This window comes from Montipora capricornis, chromosome 8 (genome assembly GCF_036669925.1).
Source record: "Montipora capricornis isolate CH-2021 chromosome 8, ASM3666992v2, whole genome shotgun sequence".
Lineage (NCBI taxonomy): Eukaryota > Metazoa > Cnidaria > Anthozoa > Scleractinia > Acroporidae > Montipora > Montipora capricornis.
Genome location: NC_090890.1, coordinates 39,990,021 through 40,009,986, shown reverse-complemented (window position 1 = coordinate 40,009,986; position 19,966 = coordinate 39,990,021). Strand labels below are relative to the sequence as shown.

The following is a 19,966-nucleotide window of genomic DNA, read 5'->3' as shown; positions in this document are numbered from 1 at the left end:
AACTCTCCAAGTTCCATCTCGCAAAGCGGAAGGGCTTTCGTGGTTGTTGGATTCATCTGCGGAGTGAACTGAATTAAAAAAAAAAAAACAATTGAAGCCAATTAAAACTAGTGATTGTAGAGCGAGTTTCAATCGGGTGTCGTACAACCAAAACCAAATTAATTACTTTGGCCAATCAAAAAGGACGGAGACAATCCAGTAAACCAATCAAAACTCAAAGTAATTACACGTAGCCGACACTAAGCGCGGGAAAATGTACACGTGCGAGCCACGATTGGTTTTGGTTTTACTTCTGATTGGTTGAAAAAATGGCGCGAGAACTTTGAACCAATCAATGAGTGAAGTGATGTAAAACCAAAGCAATTCGCTAACTACTTTCGACACTCAACTGAAAACCGCTCTAAAGTTCTCTTAAGTTGTTTTTTTTTCTCTTTCTGAACCGCCTCAAGAAATCTTATAACTAGGCAGCTGTCTTGTGACGTCACGGTCCGCGATTTCCAGGGATGATGAAGAATTAGCTTTCACCTTTTCGAAAAGAAGCTATGGCGAAATTATCAGTTATACAATAAGACTCTTTGAATACTCACTATGGATGGCGAATTTACCGATCGAGAAATGGCAAAAGTTCTCGTGATACCGGAAACCCATGACTCAGGAACACTATCGTTAGGTAAAAACATAATAATCGGTTCAGACGAACTGTCCTCGATAAAAAACTGGGAAGCTTCCGTTTTGGAAATCTGTCATGCTTTGATGATTTAAAACCCAATTTATGACTATCTACGAGCAGCTATTGTCCGGGATCCATCATTTAGATCTACGAGTGGCCGACAGAGAGCAACAATTATTCGAGGAAGTTAACAAGTTGGTGGCCAAATTTTCTACGGAAATTTTAATGTCAATAACCCAGAAGTGTCGATCTCTTTCATTTGGCCAATGGCCTTGACCGATCCGTTTATGGCAAATAATGGCCAATCAGATTGGGCCTAATGACCACAGCTCTTCTGATTTGTCCGCAACCAAGTCGCCGTACGAGGGATTGCTCGTGCTAAATGCAAAATCTTTCGCCCAACGCAACGCCGCTACGTTTTGTTGCCGCAAAAATCTAGCAGTAGCCGTTGTAAAAATAGACAACACCGTAAACTGATGGACCTCATTCCATCGCAGATCGAAACTTCAGGGTTATGAACTTGTTCTTCCATTCGCACTTTACGTTCCGCGAAATTTCCCCGTGATGGCTCCGGTGAAGACAAGGGCGGATCCAAATTTTTTCTTAGGAGAGGGTGCACCACTAAGGAATGGCGAAGCTGACTGGTGACCTTTTTTTTTTTTCGCTGAGTACCAGTTGTTCTAGAAAGCCGGAGAGGAGGGTGCGAACCCCTGCACCCTCCCCCTAGATCCGCCCCTGGAAGAACTGATATGGCCAGAAACGCAAGTAATTAGATGCACGTGTACTTCAATAAGCGTCACGAAGTGTCCCCTTACTCTTCTCTCCAACTTCAACATCAACTTGTGTCTCGGAATACAGACAATTAACGTCACAAAGTGTACCCTAAATGCTGCTCCTCATGCTAGTAAGGATAAACAGCTGCATTTATCGTAAGCTAAAAATAAAACGCTAACCTTTTATCCTTACGTTATTGTTGGAAATAGGTAGCACAGCCTTAGGCTCAAAGGGTGACTTCGTGTAAGTTGTCAAAATAGAGTTTTGAAGGAAGCACGCGTGGACAATCTTCCTGTCGGTGTACGTTGGATCAGTGGCATGATCTGATCGGCGTAATCATAAGTTGAGAAGCTAAATATTTTTAGCAAGAGCCGATACAACGTAGATTTGACGTTAGTGGTGTACTATATTTTGGGTGGCCAAACCAGCCTTCTTCAGGTACAATGCGAGTTTACACTGAGCTGCTTCTATGTACATATATATACATATAATAAATCGATGCTGACGTAATACTGGAAAAAATGTGATAAAACATGCCCAAGTGTTACTCATATTTCAAACAATGACCCTGGTTGAACATTTGTTTAGTATAGTTTAAATGTGTATAGGCAAGGAAATGTGATAAATGCATATCTAGATGGTTAAAAATGGTTTTGGGCACATCTACTGAAGGCTATAAGTTGAAGTTTTTATGTTACTGAGCAGATTTTGTTGAGTTGGCAGACTTCATACCAACCGTCATACGGTTCAACAATTTTGTAAGTTGTGAGGTGGCCACCGATGAACTTTACTTTTCCAGTAAGGCAACTAAACCATAATATCATTCTGTGCGCGTAGTATGTCAAGTCAAGTCAAGATCAATATTAAAGCACCATCCTCCAGAAACACTCGGACAACCTTAACCCTTTAGTTTTGGGTAGCGGAAGGTTTTGGTGGTAGGGGGAAGCAGGGCACATACATGAAACGAGCATCGTTCGATGCATCGTCCATCGATGAGATGACCGATAGGCGGTTCTTATACCACTACCACTACTACTACCATGCACTACTACTACCACTACGACTACTACTAGTTCAACGACTACTTCTAATACTACTACCACTTACGGGGTGCTGGGATGGCACAGTGGTGAGAGCACTCGCCTCCCACCAAAACTCGACGTCATACGTGGGTTGAGTTTGTTGGTTCTCTACTCTGCATCATCTACTCTGCATCAATAGAAACAATAGAAAGAATCCTTTACTATCAGGGTGCTGCCCGTGGTATAAATTGGTTTTATGTCGTACATGGTTCAATGTAAATACGTATCCAAATTGTAATGCGAGTTGCGAGTCGCCAGGGAGCTGTCAAAATAACCGAATCAAAACTGTGCGTTAGTGGGCGAGCGCGGCTCTATCAAAAACATAGCCTGTAGTGATGTGTTTCACTGGCCCTGAAAAGCCCCTATGGGCTATATTACTGTATTACCAACGAGCTCCGAAAAGTAACAAAGGCCTTCCGACTGCTTTTGAACGTTACCGAAGATTTCCGACCATGTCCCGATTTTTTTCAAAAATTTCCGCGCTGCTAAGCTTCAAATCGTTTCTCGATCTTTTACTTTGTTGTTCTGAACACAAACGAGAGATTTCGTCCCGTCCGCTTGATTATTTTTTAGGGCCGGGTTTTGTGCTTTTATGAACAAAAGATTTCTGAAATTTTTTGACATACAGGAGTGAGAAACTGTTTGCAATAGACCGTACCCCATATGACGTAACTCATCACAATTCTTTTGTTGAGCGACTACTGAAACATTGCATTCTGGCATTTATAGTAGTCACTCAACAATTAACAAATTGATGTCAGTTTTTTATGCGTTTGTCCTGTTACTGATCATGAATTGCGTCATAACATTGTCAAAGTAGCTGTGGATCCACGAAGCGATAGCCGAGTGGATCCGCAGACTACTTTGACAATGTTATGACGAAATTCATTGTCAATAACAGGACAGACGCATGAAAAACTAAAATCAATTTGTTTTTTATAATAACAAAAAGGAAGAGGGGTCAAAATTAAGTCAAAACACGATAAGAGAGCGAGACAAAAATGCGAGAAACTTCCATCTGACGCGAGCAATATCGCCTCATTATCGCATAAATTATAAATTTATGTGCCTGTCCGCTTATTGACAATAAAAATTAGCCAATGAGCGCGGGATAATTTTTGCAGTCATTGTAAAAAAGAATTTTGATGCTTTACGTCATAAGGGGGAAGGCCTATTGATCGATCTTTTCGATTTGCGCCTCATGTGGGAAAATCAACAGTCTTACTGTTTGAACAGACTTAACTGATTAGAGTGTAATGTCTAAGTAACAGTTTGTCTCGTAGTTCTTGTTTGAGGCTTATTAAACCATGACTGTTGCATGCATCCATTTTCAGTCGGGGAGGGGGGGCATTTTTTTCTTTCGTTTTGAATTATTATGTGCAATTGTCCAGGCAGACTTGTCTTCTTGTACAGGTAAGACAAGTTATTCCGCCGCCTTATCTTCATTGAAAAAGGAAACTAGAGACCTAACGCGACGATGGCGTTCAACGCAAGTATCACAGCGCTAGTGCATTTATTCCTGGACCCAACTGGGCCCAAGTGTGGCCAGGTACCAGGCTCCACCGGGCTCTTGCGTTTCTTGGGTCCCCTGAGGGTTGTGGGATTTCAAGCTTGCACGGTCATCTGGGATGGTTGTATGAAGAAGCTGAAGATTGAAGACAAAAAGAAGCAGAGATACAGCGCCCAAAAATCCTAACCAATTTCCCGTTTCCTCCCTTTTTTCGGTAATATTGCTGTCTATATAGACTCTAAGCCCTTATTTAGGGATTGTTATTTTGTCAGGAGTTTTAGAGCAAGAATTGGTTGAAAGAAGAAGTAAACCGATGGCGTGATCACTACTGTCTTTGTTTGGCATTTTTCTTCCCTTGCAGGTTCTTCATTAACGACGCGTTTTAGTGGAATAGTGAAAAGCTACAAACGTGGACGGACGCGGGGCAAAAACTTTAGAATTTTCCGGAGTCAGGGAGGTTGTACCTGCATCGCTGCCTTTACAAGAGCCAAACCAAGTTCACACGCAGCAAGTTAGTCAACGATGGGTCCCTCCGCAGATAAACCGTCTTCAATATCGTGACGATGAAGCCGTTTTTCGACGGGTCCGTGGGTATGTCTAAATTTCACTGTGATTTCAGGTTGTTTATAAGTTAATGGATGTTGCTGGACCTTTCGAAGAACACCCCGGCCGTTTGTGATTTCTTCTAATTTTGACGTTGTCAGGAATTGTCATTGAAAGCTACTGAGCTTTTTGTACGCTGTAGGCTTCATGTTGTTCCATCTGGAACTATTGCCAGTTACATCGAAAGAAGTCTTTTAAATATTAGATTATTCGTATAGCACCTTCTTTCAAGACGATAATATAGTGGATCCGTATAAATGATTCCTTTAAAGTTTCTGGAAAGGGTTTGGACTGGAAGACAGAGGTTTGACTGTCAACATTCAGCACTTAAAAACCTGTGTGATTTCAAAGGAAGAGTATTTATAAGGAGACTTCTCATTCCAAGAAATATTTGATGGTCATTTTAAATGTTCCAGTTGCTTCTGTGCCACTTAAATGTGTCAAAATCTGATATAGTGTAAAAAATTAATTCGATTTTGCCTTTTTTTTTTTTACCATTTGAATCGTTCCTGTCAACCTAAATGCGGATTTAAGAACAGTTTTGGCTTACAAGTGTTTTTATGCTACAAGAAGTATCTCTTGAGTTTTGAGAATTTGCATATTTGGGCATGACTTGACTTGTGAACATCTGTCGTAGGGGTGTCTTAGGTCTAATTCACGACATATGTGGTGAAGTTCTGGTGGAACCTTCTGTGGCAAAATTTCTTGGAATAAGTACGTGACTATACAGATCTGAAGCTTTCGCGGCTCACTCTCCCCAGACAACGTTACAATGTTGTTTGCATGTGACTTTCTGAGGTCATTTTCCAAAACAATTTTGTCAGAGGCTGTAGTTACATATGAAAGTGATAAGCAAAAATGTACTGTCTTATAAGCCCTCAAGCAAGCAGCAACACTGTCCCTAACCCAGTAAACTTTTGGGTCCTAATTGACTTTCAGGTATCCTGAATTATTGTATTGTACAAATAGCTAACCTTTGGTAACTGCTAATAGTACACACACTCTTCTCAAAATCATTGTCCAAGCTCTCACAAAAAATATATAAAGTTACTTCATGCATGCCCCAATGTAGAGTGCAAACCATTGTTAAGTATTCTTGGCTTTTGTTGAGAAGTGTATGATTTATTCCCATATTCAGTGATACGAGCTACAACAAGTTGCAAAATTAGTGAAGACACTTCACCTTCTTGGGGCGATATTGATTTACCTATTATCTCTCACACTGCAGCCCCCCTCCCCCCTTATCAATGTTGATAGCAAGACAAAAAAGAATGCTGAAAACTTGAACCGGCAACTTTGAAAGTGGGAGAGGGAGGGGGGAAGTGGGAAAGGTTGAAACTCTAGATACGGCAGGTATTGGAAGCTAGAAAAGGTGTTGTTTTAATGGGAGTGTCTCAACGATTTTGCAACTTTTAGCATCACTTTCTTGCCCACAATAAATCTACATTGACTATGAGGCCAAGATACATAAAAGCAACACAAGTCTCACACAACTGTGGACAGTCAAAATTAGGAAAGAAAGGCTCTTGTCAGACTAGGACTGCCAAATTGACATGTTTCTGAGAGAAAAGAAAACAAAATGTGGCAAGAGTGTTGGCCATTACTTTCCTTTTTCTTCTGTCTAATACACTGTACCTCACCATTTTGAAGAGTAAGAGACGTATGCAAGAAAAATGTTGGGACTTTTCATGTAGATCACCTAAAAAGCCATGCTGTGAAATTGGCTCTTCTGAAGTGTTTTTGGGTTAAAAAGTCAAATTGAACTTTTTGGCAAGTTAACACCTTGACTGAGAGCTAACCTCCCTGTTTGTTGCAGGATCCTTAACAAATTAACTCCGGATAAATTTGAAAAACTTTGTCATGAACTCCTGGAAGTGGGGATTGAGACCAAGTACGTTCTTAAAGGTGTAATTCTCTTGGTAAGTAAAGTCTTTGTAATGCTGTTTGTTGTGGTCTGTCCTCTGTAGTATATCAGGGTTGGGAGGGTAAATACTCTGGAGATATTAGCTACACTAAGCTACATGTACTATAAAATCTGATAGCAAAGAAAGATTTCATAATAATGAGTCAAAGGGCTTTTTGAGCCAAGTCATGAATGTGGAACAGTGTACAGGTTAGCTATGGCTCAAAATTGACTTAAGACCCCGGGGTTTAGTTTTCGTAAGACTCCTTGTAAACAGTGCAAATTACAGGAAAGAAACTGCTAGTCAGAGAACATGATTTAGTTAATTTGAACAGACACAAGGCCATGACGTGCTTTGAGTGTTGTGTGACAGAAAAAGTAAGTAAACTTTATTTAAACACAGAATATCAATCAGTTACATTGTAAGCTAAAAAAAAGTTAAAGAAATGCTTTAAAATTGTTTAACATGATTGCCATGTGGGAATCTGGTAGGTCACCGTCAGATACATCTGTACAGGGTACTTACTTGATGATACGTGTGAAATGACCAACAGAGTCAGTATTTCTTAAGTACTGGGGCAAATTGTCTCCACAAACAGGCCCGGCTATAACAAACATTGTTTCAAGTAATTAGTATTTGGCTTGGGCAGAGTCAGTTTACCTTCTAAAAAACAGTGACATTCGTTGATGCTTAATGACTGGCATGGAAATTAAAGATTGGGTCTTTCCAATAATGAGAAACTCATTCAGTTAAACCCTTTGGTTGTAACCACTAAAAATCTGATACACAAGTTATTTTTTCAGTATGCATTTATTCTACTTCGAGTATCAAAACAAGTTCACATTTTAGCTGTAAGTCGCGCAAACAATAAACGGATACCATAGATGGTCGGTCAATCTTGTTATTATGTCTGATAGGGGACTGAAATAGTGTTACTTGTAGGACATAACTGAGTTTCTGTTAGTTTCCAGGTTTTTTTTACTGGCCTTAAAGTGTGATCTGCAATCTTTCTGCAGCTGATATTAACATTCCGTTCAACATTCTAGAATCACCGGTTGTCAACTTCTCATTAAAATAATTTCAATTCACCAGATCTCAGTTGTTTTCAGATTGAAACAACGGGTCAGTTAAAAAAATATACCCTCAATATAAACACGATTTGTGGATGTAGACCCTGCTCATTAATCGCCAGTTAAAAAGTGATGATGTTGTGTGTGTAGTGTATGTAACAAAGGGCACAACAACAAAATGAAACTCACAGAGGAACACGAAGAAATTCCACTTCGGCAAAGCAACTTAGCATCCAATCATGTGTGCATGACAAATCGCTTAAATAGCGAGTTTACCCAGGGAGTTTACACCAAACAAACAACAACAACTAAACAACAACATTTATTTATACCAACAGGAAACAAAAAAAGTAGTACATTGATTTTGAAACTGAAAAATAAGGTATTAGCTGCCTGAAATTCTAACCTTCATGGAAAACACTGCTTGTCACTTCCATGCTGTTGTTTTGCATAAGTTTACACTTAGTCCTACATTGTTTCCTTATAGCAATCACTCCCTGTGACTTGCTTGCAGATTACATTGCCATTGCCTTTTTACTTCTTAGTCTGCATTATCCAAATTTTGCAAGCCTTAATTATATATCTTCACCATCAAGGTTTTTGAAAAAGCTCTAGATGAACCAAAGTACAGTTCTATGTATGCCCTGCTGTGTCTGCGGCTCAGCGAGGAGGCACCAAACTTTGATGATCCTGGAAAGACTGGTAACTCGGTGAGTAAACCATAGTGACATTGACATGCAATTTAAATGCCATTTTAAAATAAATAATTGTAAAATAAATAAATGACCGCGCACCAGTGGCTCAATTCGTTGAGCACCGGGCTGTCACGCGGGAGGTCGTGAGTTCAACTCCGGCCAGACCAACACTCAGGGTCTTTAAATAACTGAGGAGAAAGTGCTGCCTTTGTAATTACATCTGCAAATGGCTAGACTCTCTAGTCTTCTCGGGTAAGGACGATAAGCAGGAGGTCCCGTCTCACAACCCTTCAATGTTCACAATCCTGTGGGACGTAAAAGAATCCGCACACTTGTCGCAAAGAGTAGGGCATGTAGTTCCCGGTGTTGTGGTCTGTCTTCTGCAATGTATCATGGTTGGGAGGGAAATGTTCAGAGATATTAGCTACATGTACTTCAGGCTACTCTAAAAATCCGAGGGTAAATAAAGATATATGATATGATATATGATATATGATATGATACCTGGGTCACAATGGTGGTAAGCAAGGGCTCTCATCACTGCCCTGACCCTGCTTTTTTCAGGAATTATTCCTGAACTCAAGATCAGGTGGGTTGAATTTGTCGTTTCTCCTCTCTGCTCTGAGAGGTTTTTCCACGGGTACTCTTATTTTTACTCAGTCACTAAAAACCATCATTTGATTTGATTTGCTTAAATTATGCTGTGTGATTTGATTGGATGTTGCCTGAATTCCTAGGACTTTTGTGCTCAGTTTGCACTGATTTTGACTTGAAGTGGTGGTGGTGATGATGATTACAATTATTTTAAAGATCAATATTGGCAATCTCTTTTCACAGACATTCAGACGTCTGCTGCTTAAACAATGCGAGGAAGAATTCAACAATAGGACCAAAGCAAGTCAAGGTAATTTGACATTTCTCAGTATTTGTAAATCAATAACATTTTCAAGTTGTTGAGTTTGGGTTGCCTTGCCACAATTACAGTAAACACCCGCATATAAGAACACTGATTTCAGGTTACAGGCTGATCGTGCTCTTATTTAAGGGGTGCTTAGTAAGAAATAGCCTGGAAGTGTTCTTAAAATGTTCTTACAATTGGTTTCACAAATACTTCAAATTGTACATTACTAGAGGTTTAATTGAAATAGATTTCAATGTTTGTTATGATCCTGAATACCATAATTACTTTGATCACTTACTGTACTGTACTTTTTCCTTATTCTTATGCCATTTCCCTTTCTAGTAAGAACATGTTTTATTTATCAGGCTGAATTTGTTCTTATTTGTATGGTGCTTTATTGGCCAAATTTCAGCCTGATGTTCTTAATCCACTTGCTCTTATATGCGAGTGTTTACTGTATGGCAACACTTAGGGAAGCATGGTTGATGCTGTAGCAAGAGCACTTGAACCAGCCTGGGTTTGATTACACTGCATGATACTTGGCATCTTGCAGGCTCTTGATTGTCCACTCTGTTCTTTCTCTCTATAAAAACCAATTTTTGACTTGATTTGATGAGTTTTGATGATGTTAAACTCGTGAGGTTGTACCATTTTTAGGCATATCCTTAAAAAAACCCAAACAGTCATCATTATCATCACTTTATTATGTTTTACATGCTTTTATTATTTTGTGGTCTAAATAATATTGTTTTCAGGTATTAGCCCATCTACATTTTGTAAATACTGTGCAATGACTGTCACTATGAAACCTATGAACTGTGAGTGTCATCCAGAGGTTTCATTAGAAGCCAGCAAGCAGCGAATTCTGCTGGCTACTCCCTAAGTTATCGCTGCCTACGTTTTGATAGGCTTAAAGTACACGATCCTCACCAGTGAACTTTGATCCATTTAAATTTATTTTAATTGATTTAAAATTAAACAACTAGAATATCAAGAAATATTTTGCTGTATGTTCTGCTCCTTTTTGGATGTTGGATATTTTTATGAATTCCTGGTCATTTGCACTTGCCAGTCACTCACCAACGCGATCTTTGCAGTCCACCATGTTGGATGAATAGAGGAGAAAAATGGGTGCCAAATGTTGCCTTGATCACATTTACTACATCCTTCCAGTTTTCCACGTGTTGCTTATTAAAAATGGAAGACAAAACAAGAAAGCACGCAGCTCCTAGATTTCAACATTTTCTGGGGGAGCATGCCCCCCAGACCCCCCTAGGGAAAAAGGGCCTTATGGCCCCTTTCTTGTCACAGCCACCTACTTCACAAAAACAGTCATTTACTGAACTTATTGAAACCCCTGGTCATCATTATCAGTGAAAGTTCACTTATTTCTGTGTTTTAGCTTTTGATAGAAAAGATGGCCCACTTACACCGGAAGAGGAAGAGCAGCGGTCTAATACCAAACGCAAGGTGTTGGGCAACATACGCTTCATTGGTATGTGTTTTCATTTAGATGGTTGTTAAGGAACTTAAACATAATGAACCTGAGTTCAAAGTGTGTTCAGTGGTGAAATGGTTAAATACTAATAACGTGTTCAATATATGTTAGGTGAACTTGCCAAGTACGATATGTTGCATGAGGCCATTGTACACAGGTGCATCAAACAGGTGATTGTAATAATATTTTATTTTCACATTTCTATCCTATGTTGTGATTTAGCAGGACCCTTGAAACTCCTTGACAACCCTCACGCTTTATAGATCATCAAGGAAACATGTTGAGGAAAATTGTATGTTATGGATGATTGGTGTGTAGATAGAACACAATGAAATTTATTTGTCCCTCAAGGTGTAGTCTAAAACCTTAAGGACGGTGCCTACTATTGTTATTGTGCATACGTTCTGCGCATCTTGAGATACTCAGATTTCCTATCGGTGATGCATACTATCACAGGGATATTTTTGTGCGGTTTAAAACTATCTGGAGAAAGTACATCTTAGTAAGTGCTCTTGGAATCCAAAAAGAAAATTGGGGGTAACCATGCATTTTTGAGAGATAATTAAGCTTCAATTTAAGAAAGAACTCCATACGTCGCTAAATGTATTTTAAAGCTTTTTACAAATATTATTCATCAATTATCTTTGAAAAAACGCATGGTTACCCCCAATTTTCTTTTTGGATTTCAATAACACTTGTTTAAATCTACATTTCCTGCATAATCACATACCGGGGAAAAAATATCTTTAATTAGGAGGCACTGTCCTTAAATTAGGTTGTTTCCTTTGTTACTTTGTAGAGTATGGCAAAGAAATGTATGAAGTGCATACTGCATGTGTAGCAGCGAGGTTCTTTTTCATCTTTGACTAATATTATTATTATTGTTATTGTTGGGTCTTTACTCTACTCCAAGAGGATTTTCTTCGGATTCTCTAGTTTTCCCTCTCCTTGAAAACCAACATTGCTAAATTCCGATTGGATCGAGTGCAGGACCTCCCTGTCCAATATCAAAGATGTTTGCTGTAAACTGGCATGATACTTGTCACATTGGAATACATGGAGGGGTGGATGTACATGCGTATGGACGTCATGGCTATAAAACTCAAGATTTCTGGCATCGATGGGTTACCTCCGCTCGCACGGAGCTCTGCTGTTAAATGTCCCTAGATTGCAAAACAAAAAGAAAGAATATAAATATAAAAATTATAAATATTAAGATAGCTAAGAATCCTTTTTCTAAATTTACTATCCACTAAACTTAAAAGATGTCAATGTATCAATAAAAAATTCAGAACCTGGCCAGGAAAGGATTCTGTCATTAATGATAATTGCAAATGTCAAGGCTCAAAACAGAATCAACATCTTAAAAGGAGCTGTTATTTCCACAGCTGCTGGACAAAAAGAGGCGAGCAACAATTGCAGATCTGTCTGAGTCCATGGAGTGTCTCTGTTACCTGATGAAGACCATTGGCCCTAAGCTGGACATTCCAAAAGCTAAGGTTTATAAAATTATTAAACTTTAATTAAAATATCAAACATGGCCCTGTTGGTGAGGAGCCACACACTGCAGTGGTCTTTGATAAAATTATTTTATTCAAATCAATAATATTATATCGGGACCTTTTACTTGGCCCTCAAAATCATTTTATGCCTTTGGTTTTAGCCTCTAATGGATCAGTACTTTCAACGAATCCAGCAGCTTTTAAGCCGCAGCGACTTTCCGTCGCGCATCAGGTTCATGATTGAAGATGTCATAGATCTACGGAATGCTAAGGTAAATAATTATGTGGATGTTAGAAAATGTCCCCTTTTCATTCTCTTCAAAACCTAAATTATATAAAATGATTCTTGTTCTGAGTGTTGCAAGGTGTTAAAAGTCTTTTAAATGTATATGTTGTCCTTGATTTTTTTTTTTCCTGCTCCTAGTGGGTACCAAGGAAATCTGTTCAGGAGGGAGGACCAAAGAGGATCCAGCAAATACGTCAAGAAGTCTGGCAGGTGATGAATGTGCATGTGATTGGGTAGCACTCGTTTTTCTTCAAACACTACCATCTGAACCTTCGTCACAACAGCGAGAACGCTCCATTTTGACAAGTCCAGTGTTAGCAGTATTGCCAGAAAATAATAATTTTTGTGTCACCTAGACCTTGCTAAATGGCCAAGCTCTTACGAGTTTTGTATAGCTCAGTGGTAGGGGATACTTACGTCCCGTAAAGGTTATTAATCGTAAAGGTCATTGGTTTGACTCATGCAATGGAGCATTCAGATAATTATTTAATACTAGCATTACTGATCATAACTGGACATACTGATACTAATAATATTTTAGTGACTTAGGTACTTCTCATCGTTTTGAGATACAGTACCACCTGAAAGTATTGGCCCCTTTACCGCCTCATTGCTGTGTCACCTTCTCGCATCTTTCCCTCAGTATTCCCGTGGTTGACCGATTTCTTGCCAAGGGAAATTTACAGTTAGGCTCCAAAGTTGCTGCAGGAAAGTCGGCTGAGGTAAACCCTCTATAATTAAAATCCCACAGTGCTGGTGAAGTTGGAAAGAGTTTCCGTTTTCTTTGTGTTTTGTTGAAATCTCACCAAAGAACCTAAGCTGAACAAGTTTTGGCTGGAAATTTTGAACAGCAAAGGGGATCATAGCTGCTAGTCATGGACCTGGGTTGGCTTTCTTTTTGCATGCAAAAGAAAATATCTGTAGCCAGATACCGACCACATTTGAAACCTTCTTTACAACATACGATGCAATTGATTGCTGTGATTATTTGGAAGATTTCTTGTGGACTGCTCATTTGAAGGTTCGATGTGTCTCTTTCTTAGACGCTTTTTTAGAAGCTTTTGTGTTAGTGTAAGTGCACTCCACACAATGTCACCGGGTTGTATGAGTGTAAGTCCTTGGTAACCTGTGACCACGCTCTGCAGTTGGGGTTATGGAGCAAAAAGGAATGTGGTGAAAAATAAATTGCCAAGTGTAGCAAGCCAAGCGGGGGTCTTGAGGAGGGAAGGAGCAGTGGAGCCTGGAGAAATGCCTTTTATGCCACTGATCCACCCTGAAGGCTGGAAATGTCAACAAGTCCATCAAACTGTCAAAACGTTGACATCACGGATGTTTCTTTGCATGAATGCACCCGAAAGTCAACAAAACGGTGCACATAAGTTTTCACGCGGAAAATAAGAATGCAGCAGAGCAAATTTGTCGCCTCTGCAAAAAAGTTTTTGATTTCGCCCAAAGGCAAAAGGGTGCCCGTCATTTCTTGTTGATCCAGGGCAGCAGTTTGTCATTTTAGCTGAAGAGTTAGCAACATTTGGACATAAATTAGTATGTGGAGAGGATTATTCTGAACTGGCTTGCCGTTCTTGTGCCAGACAAGTCGTCCGACTGCAGCAGTCATTAACAAAACTTGTAACCCGTTGCAATGAGCCTCTAGACCAGGGTCAAGAATCGCTTGGCAGTGTTTTGTTCGAGATGGAAAGTTCGGAATCACATTCAAAGCGATCCAATGCACACCGATCCCTGACTGGTAAAACACCTTAGGTGAAGTAAAATTAAGATGGTTTAGAGGAAAGTACCCCAAATATACAGTACTTTGGTTTCAAAATAATCAACACTAAAAACTATTTCTAATTAAGTAAAATAATTCAGTGAGCAACTATAGAATACCAGAACACATGAACACCAACTTTCAGGGCTGCCATACACAAGATCAATGTCAAATTCAAGAGCATGCAGCTCTTTCTCTCCTTCATCGTCATCTAACCCAAGCGCAAAGGCTTTCAGTCCTAGACGAGACAATTCTCTAACTTGATCTTTCATTATCACCAGCGGTGACACAAATAGAAGGTTGGGTGTTCTAGTGCTCAATGTTGACAGATCATTGCGGATGTCGATCTTTCTAGTCCTCCAATGCTATTTTTCAAGTTTCTTAAATACAATATGAGGGAGCAGTTGAAAGATTAAACTCTTGCAAGCTCAATCTCACCAGTTCTTTCTTGAACTGAAGTTACTCAATGCGTATGTGACTTTCAAGTGTTAACATTCCGCTTCATCATCTCTCAACATCAGCAATCTGTCATCATTTGAACACTTTGGCCAATCAGATCATGATACCAAAATCTGGTATCAAGGATTGGCGGCATGAAAGGCATGTCTTCAGCCTCCGCCCTCTTTCCTCCACGGCTCGCTTTGATTGCCAATTTATTTTCGCCACATTCCTTTTTGCTCCGTAACCCCAACTGCAGTCCCAGGCTAAGTCCTTGGTGGCAAATAGGCCCGCAGCGTGTGCATAAATCACGCAAATAAACAGGTTTGTTGGAAGCATGCTTGAATTTCAACCATTGAGCCCCAAAATCGGCAATAATTTAAAAATTTATAAAGTAGCTTCTATTTCCAAATCAATGGAATTACCTGGTGATAAATAACCTTGTGTACGGAGAGTGAATTTTTGACTTTGCAGAAACAATGGTCCACCTCAAGAGTTGGGCGATTGTGATCCTTGTGTTGAATTTGCACATTTCTTGTTGAACTTTATAACGCTTCAAAGAAAAAAAACAAACTAATGAAAACCCGGTGTCTTGCCGTTGTTTTGTCTCAGATGTATCCTTTGTTTCGTGAGTGGTTTGTAACATGCAACGTAACTTGATCACAGGCGGAAAAGGCTGAAATCGATGTCACATTTGATTTTGCAATTTTACTTGTGCAGCCAAAAGTACGATGGAAAAATTGATACATCTTATTCGATGGTTTAACATAGTACACATGGATATTTTGCGAGGTGCGAGTATTTTAAAATATGAGCAATGAGCAAAATGTCCAAGAGTATTATATGTTGAACCACCAAATAAGAGATCTATTATTCCAGGACAGAAAGGTGTTATTTTGCTTCAATTTTATTTGGTAAGACTGTCCTTAGGGTGCTTGCGAAGGATGTAAACAGCAGAAAAACGCAGCCAATATGCTTTATTTGATTGCATACTACACATAATAATAATGTGTAAATTACTTATTGCTGATGAAAGTGATGACAAAGAAACCATTCTTAATTCAGCGATATGCCTGGTCTCAAAATAGTACAGACAGAGGCTGCGATGCAACGGATGTGGTTGTAAGAAATGTATCAAATTGAAATCTGACAAGTTTAACAATAGTGTGTAAGGAATAAATTATTTGCTTTTCACCAAAATGGCAATGATAAAACAAAGGCTATTGTACAAGTTTGAATTTCAAGTTTGTAAAATTAATAATATAAGGACAGGCTTAGGCAAAAAGAGATACAATTGAACCTTTCTCAAAACCAAACAATTTTCTCACACACATACAGTATTACAGCCCAAATAACAACAAGCGTCTTGTGGGTTGGATGATACAGCTGTCGCTTATTTTATCTCTGTATCTTGAAGACGTCTTTGGTTTTACATTGTATGAAATATAAGCCCTAATGTGATTCGTGCACTCTCATTTTGATTACAATTTTCTTGCATTAAAAATCTATTCTTTTCACCATGATATCCACAACTTGAAAGTCTTCTGCTTATTTGATAAATAATTGTTACTTTCCTACGGCAAGATTGCACCTCGGTTTTACCGAGGGAACATAATTTGCATACCTCAGTGACATACGACCACTATCCGCGGCAAAGATGAGGTATTGCCTTGTTCAGAGGGTCAACACTTTCAGGCAGTACTGTACACTCAAACTGGTTTTTAACTATTATTCTTTCTAAAGGGTGTTGGTGGTCGACCTGGTTACCCTGTGTCCAATCCTGGCCACATGTCAAGGAGCACCCCTCCTTTAACTCGCAGTGGCTGGGTGAATCGTCCTGGAGTAGGAGGACGGCTTGCCGAGCCTCCTATGAGCCGTGGGATGAACGACGTGTTTGTTACTGACAATGGATTTCGTCCCTCTGTTCCACGATATGACAACTTCAGTGCTGGTGGAATGCCAAATGACAGAATTGGTTTTGGTTTAAGGTTTGTGAGGAAAAAATAAAACAGTTGAGACATTGTATCATGTGGGTGACCAGTATCCCAAGACTACAATAAAAAATGGTTCTTTTCTTGGAGATTCCAAAATTTGTTTAAATAGAAGCTTGATGATTTATCTGATACAATGTATGCAGTTGAAATAAGGGGTTTAATTAGAAGCCAGGACCCGGGTACTAGCAGCCGTATACACTGAGTACAGTACCCACCTTTGCTCAAAGTAAGTCTCAAGATCAAAAGCCAGTCATACTATATATAAAGGTGCCTGCTGACTCTATCACAGGGTCCGTTCTACTTAAAAACTTTATGAAACCCCCTGTGAAATACCTGTTGAAATTCACAATCTTAAAAAGAAAGGAAATGACTATTTTTTGGATTTTTATTTAATTAATACATGGCATTCTGGGACATACCTTGATTGATGTTTTTAATCTTGCCTTTTCTTGAGTTTTGAGTTTTATATTTGCATTATATTATTTGAAGGTCACCTAAATGTGCTTTTTTTTTCCAGATATGATGATGAGGATTATAATAAGTTTGCAACTCGTGATCCATGGGCTGATCTGTCAGCAAGACAGAGCAATGCAGTGCCAACCAGTTCCTCAAATAAATTATCAGGGGGTAAGCAGGTCTTGAAAGCATGACCACAGAATTTAAAGATAATGATAATGCCACTTTATTGATTGAAAGGTATTATGCATTAATCAAAGGAGAGATTGATCCTAAATTTAGAGTATACATCTCCTAGCTGGACACAACAGCAGTAACTTGGTTTTTGTTGAAGCAGGAAAACTGAGAGCGGGTGAGAACCAACGCTTTGGTGTTGCCCCTGCCATTCATCCTTCCCTTTTTTTACCTTACCGGTACCTTTTTTTTCCCAACAAAAATTATCTAGGACCCCCGTGTTCAACAAGTACATTGTACCAAAAGAGAAACCAAAAACAATGGCTGCTTCACCCATAGAAATCTGTGCTTTTTCCCCTTAATTGGAGTAATTAAGTCAGATTCTTTTAACCCTTTGACGTCCAAACCGGCCAGACTTAGTATTTTACTCTGTCTAACGCCAGACAATTTTACTCGTCAATGGGGAACCTTGGGAGTCAATGGGTTAAACTTAAGATTGAAATTCCTTTTGACAATGGCAAAATGAAGTCTTCTACACATATCATTAATTTTGCTTTTGAAATGTGGCATTTGGCATGCCGCCAGGAAGGAAGGAGCCGTCCGTCACCTTCTTGACACATTTGGTTACTCTACTCAAACCAGCCACCAACTTCTTATTTTATTGAAACCCCTGGACCCTAAGGACAGCCATTTTGAAAAATAAAGGGCTTCCGTGTCCTTGGAGTTTAGATCCATCCCAGCAATCGCATTCATTTCATGCACAAGAGTTCTCAAATTGCACTTTTTCATAAGGATTTCAATCTTTTACAGTTCTAGCCTGCGAGCAGGCTCTTTTGTATGTGTCGTGCGAGCGGCAAATCCGCAAGAGGAAGCTACCCCTTTTTGAATTCTCTGCATTCGTCCACAAACGCAGTATTCTGATTGGTTAAAAGTGACATGGGATGACAAGCCGACGAAGCCGCCTACGATCCTACGATAACAAGGAAATATTGAATTAAACCTCGGTGGCGTTTGAGGCAACTGTTATAGAAGCTTTCTGTGAGCTCTCTTGTAAAATCTAAAAGAAAGAACAGAAAAAAATCAGGAAATTGCCTACTTGAAGAGAGGGACGTGTTCGCAGTGATGCGGACTGGTTATGGAAAAATGGTTTACCGGTATCTTATGTGAAGCAAAAATGGAATTTATGTAGTGTTGAGGGGTTAAAGTCAGAGCTCGCAATGTAGTAGGATAGTTTTGATAGTTTAAAATTATTGCCACCATAGGTTATATTCTCGCAAGACATAAATTTTATTAATGACTGGCATTGTTTTGTTATTGATAGGTGGGTGGAGACATACAGCAAGGCAGAACCAAGCAAATGCTGATGGAGAGGTAGAAATCCTGTTATTTCACTTTTGCCATCATGTGTATCAGAAATAATATTGTTTATATGTGTGTGGTTTTCATGTGAAGTGTTTTGTTAGGCTTGTTAACTTGAATTTGCACTCTCTTCATTCCAAGATAAGCCTAAGACCAGCAAAGGATTCAATTGCCGCAACTCAAAGGCCTGGCAGATCTCAAACCCCACCTGCTCAGAAATCATTGGTTTGTACATATCTTGCTTCTTAATAAATCAACTTTGCCTTTAGCTTTAAACAACTCATATTTATAAACTGTTTGCCAAGATTTTCCTCTGATTTTTCAAACAACAAGAGGCAGAAGGTACAAATGTACATGTATCCAGTTCATGCTGATTTTCATCTAGAGGTTCTCTAACTGATGGCATTTCCAAGTCACATAAAACTACTCAATGTAATTGACAAAACTCAAGATGAGTAGCACAATCATGATGTACATTTGGGAAACCAGTATCTTGAGCGAACACTTCGGGTCATATCTCTGCTCGTAAAAAGCGTTAGCCACTCAAATTTTGCAGATATACTTCTTACATATTAGGGAACATTTACTGTGTAGATTAGCGAAATCGGTCGCTTAACTTTAGAATAAACGGATTCGGTTGTTCACTTTGGGGACAAAAAATGGCGCGTCACGCGTAACACGCAAACGAGCAAGACAAACAAAATAAGGTTCGTTAGACGGCTTGTTCTTTCCTCATCACAACGAAATCAACAACATATTTCACATTCACAATGTTGCAACTAGTAAACAAAAAAAATGTGGTTAATTTCTCACCTATGAGAGAAAAGAAGGCGAAAAGCACAACAGTCTTGAGCGTCACGCTCCTAAAATCTTCGGTGCTGTTTTTACAATTTGCGGCTGTAACCTTCGAATGTTTTGTGGTTAGGCAGAATTAAGTATGGTTCGAGAATGCTCATTTGTGGTAGTTGCTTTGGAGAAAGTTTCACCAAAAATTTCTCAGCACACGAGAAGCCAGAGCATTTTTTCTCAGTCTGAAACAAATCGTCCGCCATTACAATTTGCTTTAGGACCGAAGCACAGCTTCGTGAAATGTCCTCTGTATCTTGCGTGTCCAAGCTCACATTACGAAATCCGAAGAAAAACAGAATGCTCATTTCACGTACAAATTACACGCCAAAGCTCAGAAAGAACCAATTCAAATTGTGAGACCTCTTTGTGAGTCTGAAACACTTCTTGACTTTGAGAGCGCGAACGAACCAAAAGTACACTTTGATCGCTTTCCCCT

The 19,966-nt window shown here is 39.3% G+C and overlaps 1 protein-coding gene across 1 annotated transcript in view; it reads left to right on the top strand.

Annotated features, from left to right (window-relative positions):
• The first annotated feature begins 4,129 nt into the window (after nt 1-4,129).
• Nucleotides 4,130-19,966, top strand: part of LOC138058886 (eukaryotic translation initiation factor 4 gamma 2-like) — a 29,525-nt gene continuing 13,688 nt past the window's right edge. The window contains exons 1-14 of the mRNA XM_068904332.1: nt 4,130-4,250; nt 4,398-4,627; nt 6,456-6,558; nt 8,210-8,323; nt 9,146-9,212; nt 10,612-10,704; nt 10,819-10,877; nt 12,096-12,206; nt 12,371-12,481; nt 12,634-12,705; nt 16,442-16,686; nt 17,210-17,319; nt 18,644-18,693; nt 18,823-18,906. Of these exons, the coding sequence (XP_068760433.1) occupies nt 8,249-8,323; nt 9,146-9,212; nt 10,612-10,704; nt 10,819-10,877; nt 12,096-12,206; nt 12,371-12,481; nt 12,634-12,705; nt 16,442-16,686; nt 17,210-17,319; nt 18,644-18,693; nt 18,823-18,906 (1,077 nt within the window). The 5' untranslated portion in view covers nt 4,130-4,250; nt 4,398-4,627; nt 6,456-6,558; nt 8,210-8,248. The remainder of the gene's footprint in view (nt 4,251-4,397; nt 4,628-6,455; nt 6,559-8,209; nt 8,324-9,145; nt 9,213-10,611; nt 10,705-10,818; nt 10,878-12,095; nt 12,207-12,370; nt 12,482-12,633; nt 12,706-16,441; nt 16,687-17,209; nt 17,320-18,643; nt 18,694-18,822; nt 18,907-19,966) is intronic.